The 10,596-nt window shown below is 41.0% G+C and overlaps 1 protein-coding gene across 1 annotated transcript; it reads left to right on the forward strand.

The window, feature by feature from the left end:
• The first annotated feature begins 1,493 nt into the window (after window positions 1–1,493).
• On the forward strand, window positions 1,494–3,669 carry LOC112223365 (recoverin-like). Its single transcript, XM_042305732.1, has 5 exons — window positions 1,494–1,800; window positions 1,903–2,040; window positions 2,155–2,305; window positions 2,434–2,545; window positions 2,965–3,669. The coding sequence occupies exons 1-5, from the start codon at window positions 1,709–1,711 to the stop codon at window positions 3,081–3,083; spliced, it is 612 nt and encodes a 203-aa protein (XP_042161666.1). The 5' UTR covers window positions 1,494–1,708; the 3' UTR covers window positions 3,084–3,669.
• The last annotated feature ends 6,927 nt before the right edge of the window (window positions 3,670–10,596 follow it).

Here is a 10,596-nt window from a genome sequence, read left to right on the forward strand (position 1 = left end):
GATTAGGGCCTAATGAATTTATTTAAATTGACCGATTTCCTTATATGACCTATAAGATTGCAGACGACACTACAGTGGTAGGCTTGATTACCAACAACGAGGGCCCTCGGAGTGTGGTGTCAGGAAAATAACCTCTCACTCAATGTCAACAAAACAAAGGAGATGATCGTGGACTTCAGGAAACAGCAGAGGGAACACCCCCCTATCCACATCGACGGGACAGTAGTGGAGAAGGTGGAAAGTTTTAAGTTCCTCGGCGTACACATCACAGACAAACTGAAATGGTCCACCCACACAGACAGTGTGGTAAAGAAGGTGCAGCAGCGCCTCTTCAACCTCAGGAGGCTGAAGAAATTTGGCTTGTCATTAAAAACCCTCACAAACTTTTACAGATGCACAATCGAGAGCATCCTGTCGGGCTGTATCACCGCCTGGTACGGCAACTGCTCCGCCCACAACCGTAAGGCTCTCCAGAGGTTAGTGAGGTCTGCACAACGCATCACCGGGGGCAAACTACCTGCCCTCCAGGACACCTACACCACCCGATGTCACAGGAAGGCCAAAAAGATCATCAAGGACAACAACCACCCGAGCCACTGCCTGTTCACCCCACTATCATCCAGAAGGCGAGGTCAGTACAGGTGCATCAAAGCTGGGACCGAGAGACTGAAAAACAGCTTCTATCTCAAGGCCATCAGACTGTTAAACAGCCACCACTAACATTGAGTGGCTGCTGCCAACACACTGACTCAACTCCAGCCACTTTAATAATGAGAAATTTATGTAATACATGTATCACTAGCCACTTTAAACAATGCCACGTTATATAATGTTTACATACCCTACATTACTCATCTCATATGTATTTACTGTACTCTATACCATCTACTGCATCTTGCCTATGCCGTTCGGCCATCGCGCATTCATATATTTATATGTACATATTCTTATTCATTCCTTTACACTTGTGTGTATAAGGTAGTTGTTGTGAAATTGTTAGCTTAGATTACTTGTTAGATATTACTGCATGGTCGGAACTAGAAGCACAAACATTTCGCTACACTCGCATTAACATCTGCTAACCATGTGTATGTGACAAATAACATTTGATTTGATTTGAACTCATTAAAATCTTCGAAATTGTTGCATGTTGCATTTATATTTTTGTTCAATATGTACATATATTTATATATATATATAAAAACATTTTTTTTTTTACGTCAGTAAATGACAAATGACAATGTCATAATCACAGCATGTGATAGTGATGACTCATGTTCATATGTGTTTTTGCCACTGAGTATCAGTGTAAACCAGGTAATACACTGATACCAATCTAATCCAACAGTATTAGACCATGAGGTTCCCTGCTGTTTAATCCCTATCCATTTCAATGTAGGTGTCAGTTGAGTGCACTGAAAATCACCAGCTGTGTATACTATAATCTCCCCTACACCCAGTCTGAACCAATACCAATCTATCTTCATTTAAATAGCAGAGAACAAGAGGCCCCGTGTTTGTTTCTGGTCAGAGCAGAGGTGCACCAGACTAGGATTGAGTGGGTCCCCTCACATGAGAGCGCAGAAGAAAAAGAGTCTGTGGAAGAGAAAGAAAATAACAAGGAGGGATCGAGCAAAATAGAGCAACGGACAGAGACGGAAGAAATAGAGAGAAAATTAGAGGACAGCGATCCCGAAACACAGGAGAGATGGGCAACAGCAAAAGTGTCTCCCTGTCCAAGGATCTCCTGGAGGAGCTGAAACTGAACACCAAGTACAGTGAGGAGCAACTATGTACCGGGTACTTACAATTTCTGGTCAAAATAAATACACTTTATGGAGAGAAAGGTGTAATTTGAGACGTAGCTACTGTTTGATCCCATCTTTATTTCGTCCTCTATAGGTACCAGACCTTCCTGAGAGAGTGTCCCAGTGGGCGAATCAGCAAGCAGCAGTTTGAGGCCATCTATGTCAAATTCTTCCCCGACGCAGACCCCAAGGCTTATGCACGCCACGTCTTCAGGAGCTTCGATTCCAACAGGTGATGGATGGATGATATGATCATTACAACGTGCCTGCTGATTTGCACTGCTCTGCATAATTAGCACTTGTGGGATATAGAAACAGCGTAATTGAATGATATTGACCCCTGCAGTGATGGGATGCTGGACTTTAAGGAGTACATCATGGCCCTGCACTTGACCTCCTCTGGGAGGTCCATACAGAAACTGGAGTGGGCGTTCAACCTGTACGATGTCGACCGCAACGGAAGCATAACCAAGAAGGAGATCCAGGAGATCGTCGAGGTCAGTTGTAGAGTCATTGTGAAATAGATGTAATGAAATAGGGGTAAGAGATGAGATGTGGTAACATCATGTTTTTTTTGCGTGCTGCTCAAATCTCTATAATTATGAAAGAAACTTTGTGTTTATAGTCGATATTCAACATGATCTCCAAAGAGGACCAGAAGAATCTTCCTGATGATGAGAACACACCAGAGAAGAGAGCTGATAAAATCTGGGACTCCTTCGGCAAGAAAGACAATGGTAAGCCTTGTTTTCATGTTTAAGAACCACTCAAAGAATAGTTCAAGAAAGACAATGGTAAGCCTTGTTTTCATGTTTAAGAACCACTCAAAGAATAGTTCAAGAAAGACAATGGTAAGCCTTGTTTTCATGTTTAAGAACCACTCAAAGAATAGTTCAAGAAAGACAATGGTAAGCCTTGTTTTCATGTTTAAGAACCACTCAAAGAATAGTTCAAGAAAGACAATGGTAAGCCTTGTTTTCATGTTTAAGAACCACTCAAAGAATAGTTCAAGAAAGACAATGGTAAGCCTTGTTTTCATGTTTGAGAACCACTCAAAGAATAGTTCAAGAAAATCATACATATATTGTATTTTGATGAATACATTTTGACCTTATGAGCATTGTAAATGTATCTATTATTAATTCTGTCCTTTCAGATAAGCTAACAGAGGAGGAGTTTATCCAGGGAGTGATGGACAACAGAAACATCCTCAGACTGGTGCAGTTTGGCCAGCCACAGAAGGTACAGGAGAGACTAAAGGAGATGAAACATTAGCAGCTGACATCGCCATCTTTTTTTTTTCTTCTTTTTTTTCTCACTTCAACTTTATACATCCAGGTTAGTTTCACTGGGACTAAATATTCACATCCAGAAAGACCTGAAGCTTGCAATGTTTGTTGTTAAGTTTGTAACATAGTACTTGTTGAAGAGTGCCGTTGGAACAGCACGTTTATATGGTATCTTTTATGTCATTGCCGGTATATACATTTTTATGATTTAGTAATCCATAGCAGAGATTTGTTTCAAACACAAAATTCCCTTTAATGTATATATTCCTTTAAGGATACATTTTAGATATGACAAAATACATGATAATACCCACATCATGCACATTACTGTAAGACTTATCCTTCACACTGTACTTTGTCAAAGACCAATATTAGTATGTTCAATACCAACACTTACCTGTCAATGCTCTACTGTTTTGAGTGTATTAAATTATGTTTATATATCTGTCGTTAGTACCTTTATGTGATAAAGTTTCATTTGAGTCATTTTATAGTTTTTCTGATAAAATGTACATAAATACAGTACCAGTCAAACATTTGGACACACCTACTCATTAAAGGGTTTTTCTTCATTTTATTTGACTATTTTCAACATTGTAGAATAATAGTGAAGACATCAAAACTATAAAATAAGACATATGTAATCATGTAGTAAGCAAAAAAGGTTTTAAACAAATCAAAATATACAGTGCCTTGCGAAAGTATTCGGCCCCCTTGAACTTTGCGACCGTTTGCCACATTTCAGGCTTCAAACATAAAGATATAAAACTGTATTTTTTGTGAAGAATCAACAACAAGTGGGACACAATCATGAAGTGGAACGACATTTATTGGATATTTCAAACTTTTTTAACAAATCAAAAACTGAAAAATTGGGCGTGCAAAATTATTCAGCCCCTTTACTTTCAGTGCAGCAAACTCTAATTCAGTGAGGATCTCTTGATGTTGACCTAAATGACTAATGATGATAATTAATCAGGTGTAATCAAGTCTCCGTATAAATGCACCTGCACTGTGATAGTCTCAGAGGTCCGTTTCATGAAGAACAAGGAACACACCAGGCAGGTCCGAGACTGTTGAAATTTTTTCCCATTTGGATACAAAAGATTTCCCAAGCTTTAAACATCCCAAGGAGCACTGTGAGGTTGGAAATGGAAGGAGTATTTGACCACTGCAACAGCAGTTTTTTCAGCTCTTTCCACAGATTCATGATCATCTGGATGAACTCAGGTCTGGCTTTGGGAGACTCTGTCCATAGGACAACAATTCTATACACTGGCCTTTATGGAAGAGTGGCATTTCTTAAAGATATCCATAAAAAGTGTTGTTTAAAGTTTGCCAAAGCCACCTGGGAGACACACCAAACATGTGGATTGTCTGGTCAGATGAAACCAAAATTGAACTTTTTGGCAACAATGCAAAAGTTATTTTGGCGTAAAAGCAACACAGCTCATCACCCTGATCCCCCTGTTTGGTGGATCATTTTTTGTCTTGTTCAGGGAAGGGAAGATGGTTAAAATTGATGGGAAGATGGATGGAGCCAAATACAGGACCATTCTGGAAGAATCTTTCTGCAAAAGACCTGAGACTGGGACAGGTTTGTCTTCCAGACAATGATCCAAAACATAAAGCAAAATCTACAATGGAATGGTTCAAAAATAAACATATCCAGGTGTTAGAATGGCTCAAAGTCCAGACCTGAATCCAATCGAGAATCTGTGGAAAGAACTGAAAACTGCTGTTCACAAATGCTCTCCATCCAACCTCACTGAGCTCGAGCTGTTTTGCAAGGAGGAATGGGTTTCAGTCTCTCATGTTGATGAGACATACCCCAAGGACTTACAGCTGTAATGGCAAAAGGTGTACAAAGTATTAACTTAAGGGGGCTGAATAATTTTGAGCTTTTTCAGTTTTGATTTGTTAAAAAAGTTTGAAATATCAATAAATGTCGTTTTCATGATTGTGTCATTGTTGCTTCAAAAAAATACAGTTTTATATCTTTATGTTTGAAGCCTGAAATGTGGCAAAAGGTCTCAAAGTTTAAGGGGGCCGAATACTTTCGCAAGGCACTGTATTTTATGTTACAGATTCTTCAAAGTAGCCACCCTTTGCCTTGATGACAGCTTTGCACTATCTTGGCATTCTCTCAACCAGCTTCATGAGGTAGTCACCTGGAATGCATGTATATTAACAGGTGTGCCTTGTAAAACTTAATTTCTGGAATTTCTTTCCTTTTTAATGCGTTTGAGCCAATCAGTTGTGTTGTAACATGGTAGGGGTGATATACAGAAGATAGCCCTATTTGGTACAAGACCAAGTCCATATTATGGCAAGAACAGATCAAATAAGCAAAGAGAAATGACAGTCCATCATTACTTTAAGACATGAAGGTCAGTCAATCCGGAACATTTCAAGAACTTTGAAAGTTTCTTCAAGTGTAGTCGCAAAAACCATCAAACGCTATGATGAAACTGGCTCTCATGAGGACCGCCACAGGAAAGGAAGACCCAGAGTTAACTCTGCTGCAGATGATAAGTTCATTAGAGTTACCTGTCTCTCATGAGGACCGCCACAGGAAAGGAAGACCCAGAGTTAACTCTGCTGCAGAGGATAAGTTCATTTGAGTTACCAGCCTCAGACATTGCAGCCCAAATGAATGCTTCACAAAGTTCAAGTAACAGACACATCTCAACATCAACTGTTCAGAGGAGACTGTGTGAATCAGGCCTTCGTGGTCAAATTGCTGCAAAGAAACCACTATTTAAAGAATGGTGGAAATCTGTCCTTTGGTTTGATGAGTCCGAATTAGAGATTTTTGGTTCCAACCGCCATGTCTTTGTGAGACGCAGAGTAGGTGAATGGATGATTTCCGAAAATGTGGTTCCCCCGGTGAAGCATGGAGGAGGAGGTGGTGTGATGGTGAGGGGGTACTTTGCTGGTGACATGGTCACTGATTTATTTGGAATTCAAGGCACACTTAACCAGCATGGCTACCACAGCATTCTGCAGCGATATGCCATCCCATCTGGTTTGCGCTTAGTGGGACTATCATTTGTTTTTCAACAATGACCCATCACACCTCCAGGCTGTGTAAGGTCTATTTGACTAAGAAGGAGAGTGATGGAGTGCTGCATCAGATGACCTGGCCTCCAGAATCCCCTGACCTCAAACCAATGGAGATGGTTTGGGATGAGTTGGACCGCAGAGTGAAGTAAAAGCAGCCAACAAGTGCTCAGCATATGTGACTCGTTTCAGGAAAATAAGGTCACTACTTCACAGGAGAGCCGTTTGAACATAAACTTTTCTTTTTTTATCAGGTAGAAATGCCTTCTCGTACAGTGAACTTTCATGTGCCTTAATAACAATGCCATCTGTGAATATGTATAAAATTGTTAAATTACTAGCCTAGTTGGTTTAGCCACAGAAAAAAGCAGCAACCTTCCCGCTAGCAATGACTGGCTGAGATAATGAGTGGGCTGGACATGCCGAGAGATGATTTTGGATTGGTTTGACATATAGCTTCTGTCTATTTTAGCTAGCTAACATTGAACCTGGTTGGTTAGCTACCTGCAGATTCATGCAGGGTGGTAACGTCATGAGTTGGGATTAGCTAGCTAGCTAAACAATGTGTGGGGTCTTGGATGTAGCTAGCTAGCTACATGTCTTAACGAAAGACCCCACTATACAAGTAACCATTTTGGGTGCGTTCGTAAATTCAGTCTGGCCATCTACTCCGATTCCAGAGCACTCTCGTCTAAGTGTGCCAGAGCGCAGAATAACTGATGAATTAAAGAACGCTCAACACGCGTTCAAGATGGCCAGTGTCAGGAAACGTCGGCAAATAAACATAATTAAATTGTTACCAGCAGCATAGTTACAGTCACCAATGCTCTGGGTAACATGAAAACATCCTAACCAGCTCTGCTAGGATGAGTTAAATGGTCAGAGTTTGGTTGGGGGCTAAAGCTTAAGAGGGTGTGAATGATGCTGAATGAGGGTAGACAAAGAAGAGCTCTCCAGTAGTTACAAAAACATTTAAAGGCCATTTTCTCAAAAGTGAGGTTATAAGTTTGTCAACTTTCAAAGCAGAATTACTTTCCCATTGTTCCTCAAATGCAGTGTATGATATACCATTTTGTAGCTCTGTGTCTCTGCTTTTATCATATGTACAATTTTGCTACATAAGACCGAATCAAGGTGGTCGGTCACATATGTGGGAACTCCTTCAAGACGGTTGGAAAAGCATCCAGGTGAAGCTGGTTGAGAGAAAGCCAAGAGTGTGCAAAGCTGTCATCAAGGCAAAGGGTGGCGACTTTGAAGAATCTAAAATCTATTTTGATTTGTTTAAAACTTTTTGGGGTTACTGCATGATTTCATATGTGTTATTTCATAGGTTTGATGTCTTCATTTTTTATTATACAGTGTAGAAAATAGTACAAATGAAGAAACACTTTTGACTGGGACTTTTGACTGGTACTGTGTGTGTTTTATGATTTAGCATTAACATCCTTGAACATTGCTCACATACACAATGATACACAAGGTACCATACAAAGAATCTGTACAAAGATACAACATCATTGTTATACGCAAGTTGTGACCGTTGTCTGTCAAATGACTTGTATCATATAGGAATGACTCCATCTACCGACGTTAAGGCTAATCTGAAGATGGTGCTGGCTAAAGCTAAAACTGGCGAGTGTAGAGAGTATAGAGATATTGTTATCCACGTCGGCACCAACGATGTTAGGATGAAACAGTCAGAGGTCACCAAGTGCAACATAGCTTCAGCGTGTAAGTCAGCTAGAAAGATGTGTCGGCATGGAGTAATTGTCTCTGGCCCCCTCCCAGTTAGGGGGAGTGATGAGCTCTACAGCAGAGTCTCACAACTCAATCGCTGGTTGAAAACTGTTTTCTGCCCCTTCCAAAAGATAGACTTTGTAGATAACTGGGACTCACCCACAAACAGGACCAAGCCTGGCCTGCTGAGGAGTGACGGACTCCATCCTAGCTGGAGGGGTACTCTCATCTTATCTACCAACATAGACAGGGCTCTAACTCCTCTAGCTCCACAACGAAATAGGGTGCAGGCCAGGCAGCAGGCTGTTAGCCAGCCTGCCAGCTTAGTGGAGTCTGCCACTAGCACAGTCAGTGTAGTCAGCTCAGCTATCCCCATTGAGACCCTGTCTGTGCCTCGACCTGGGTTGGTCAAAACTAAACATGGCGGTGTTCACCTTAGCAATCTCACTAGGATAAAGACCTCCTCCATTCCTGTCATTATTGAAAGAGATCGTGATACCTCACATCTCAAAATAGGGCTACTTAATGTTAGATTCCTTACGTCAAAGGCAATTATAGTCAATGAACTAATCACCGATCATAATCTTGATGTGATTGGCCTGACTCTAACATGGCTTAAGCCTGATGAATTTACTGTGTTAAATGAGGCCTCACCTCTTGGTTACACTAGTGACCATATCCCCCGTGCATCCCGCAAAGGCGGAGGTGTTGCTAACATTTACGATAGCAAATTTCAATTTACCCCCAAAAAATGATGTTTTCGTCTTTTGAGCTTCTAGTCATGGAATCTATGCAGACTACTCAATCATTTTTATATCTACTGTTTACAGGCCTCCTGGGCCATATATAGCGTTCCTCATTGAGTTCCCTGAATTCCTATCGGACCTTGTAGTCATAGCAGATAATATTCTAATTTTTGGTGACTTTAATATTCACATGGAAAAGTCCACAGACCCACTCCAAAAGGCTTTCGGAGCCATCATCGACTTAGTGGGTTTTGTCCAACATGTCTCTGGACCTACTCACTGTCACAGTCATACTCTGGACCTAGTTTTGTCCCATGGAATAAATGTTGTGGATCTTAATGTTTTTCCCCATAATCCTGGACAATCGGACCACCATTTTATTACGTTTGCAATTACAACAAATAATCTGCTCAGACCCCAAACAAGGAGCATCAAAAGTCGTGCTATAAATTAACAGACAACACAAAGATTCCTTGATGCCCTTCCAGACTCCCTCTGCCTACCCAAGGACGTCAGAGGACAAAAATCAGTTAACCACCTGACTGAGGAGCTCAATTTAAACTTGCGCAATACCCTAAATGCAGTTGCACCCCTAAAAACTAAAAACATTTCTCATAAGAAACTAGCTCCCTGGTATACAGAAAATACCCGAGCTCTGAAGCAAGCTTCCAGAAAATTGGAACGGAAATGGCGCCACACCAAACTGGAAGTCTCCCGACTAGCTTGGAAAGACAGTATCGTGCAGTATCGAAGAGCCCTTACTGCTGCTCGATCATCCTATTTTTCCAACTTAATTGAGGAAAATAAGAACAATCCGAAATTTATTTTTGGTACTGTCACAAAGCTAACTAAAAAGCAGCATTCCGCAAGTGAGGATGGCTTTCACTTCAGCAGTAATAAATTCATGAACTTCTTTGAGGAAAATATCATGATTATTAGAAAGCAAATTACGGACTCCTCATTAAATCTGTGTATTCCTTCAAAGCTCAGTTGTCCTGAGTCTGCTCAACTCTGCCAGGACCTAGGATCAAGAAATACACTCAAGTGTTTTAGTACTATATCTCTTGACACAATGATGAAAATAATCATGGCCTCTAAACCTTCAAGCTGCATACTGGACCCTATTCCAACTAAACTACTGAAAGAGCTGCTTCCTGTGCTTGGCCCTCCTATGTTGAACATAATAAATGGCTCTCTATCCACCGGATGTATACCAAACTCACTAAAAGTGGCAGAAATAAAGCCTCTCTTGAAAAAGACAAACCTTGACCCAGAAAATATAAAAAACTATCGGCCTAAATCGAATCTTCCATTCCTCTCAACATTTTTTGAAAAGGCTGTTGCGCAGCAACTCACTGCCTTCCTGAAGACAAACAATGTATACGAAATGCTTCAGTCTGGTTTTAGACCCCATCATAGCACATATGCAGAAAAATTAATCCATGCTTTTGTTACTTCTAGGTTAGACTACTGGAGTGCTCTACTTTCCGGCTACCCAGATAAAGCACTAAATAAACTTCAGTTAGTGCTAAATACGGCTGCTAGAATCCTGACTAGAACCAAAAAAATTGATCATATTACTCCCTACGCCTCCCTACACCTTACGCCTCCCTACACTGGCTTCCTGTCAAGGCAAGGGCTGATTTCAAGGTTTTACTGCTAACCTACAAAGCATTACATGGGCTTGCTCCTACCTATCTCTCTGATTTGGTCCTGCCGTACATATCTAAACATATGCTACGGTCACATGACGCAGGCCTCCTAATTGTCCCTAGAATTTCTAAGCAAACAGCTGGAGGCAGGGCTTTCTCCTATAGAGCTCAATTATTATGGAATGGTCTGCCTACCCATGTGAGAGACGCAAACTCGGTCTCAACCTTGAAGTCTTTACTGAAGCCTCATCTCTTCAGTGGGTCATATGATTGAGTGTAGTCTGGCCCAGGAGTGTGAAGG

This window comes from Oncorhynchus tshawytscha, linkage group LG24 (genome assembly GCF_018296145.1).
Source record: "Oncorhynchus tshawytscha isolate Ot180627B linkage group LG24, Otsh_v2.0, whole genome shotgun sequence".
In the NCBI taxonomy this organism is placed as follows: Eukaryota; Metazoa; Chordata; class Actinopteri; order Salmoniformes; family Salmonidae; genus Oncorhynchus; species Oncorhynchus tshawytscha.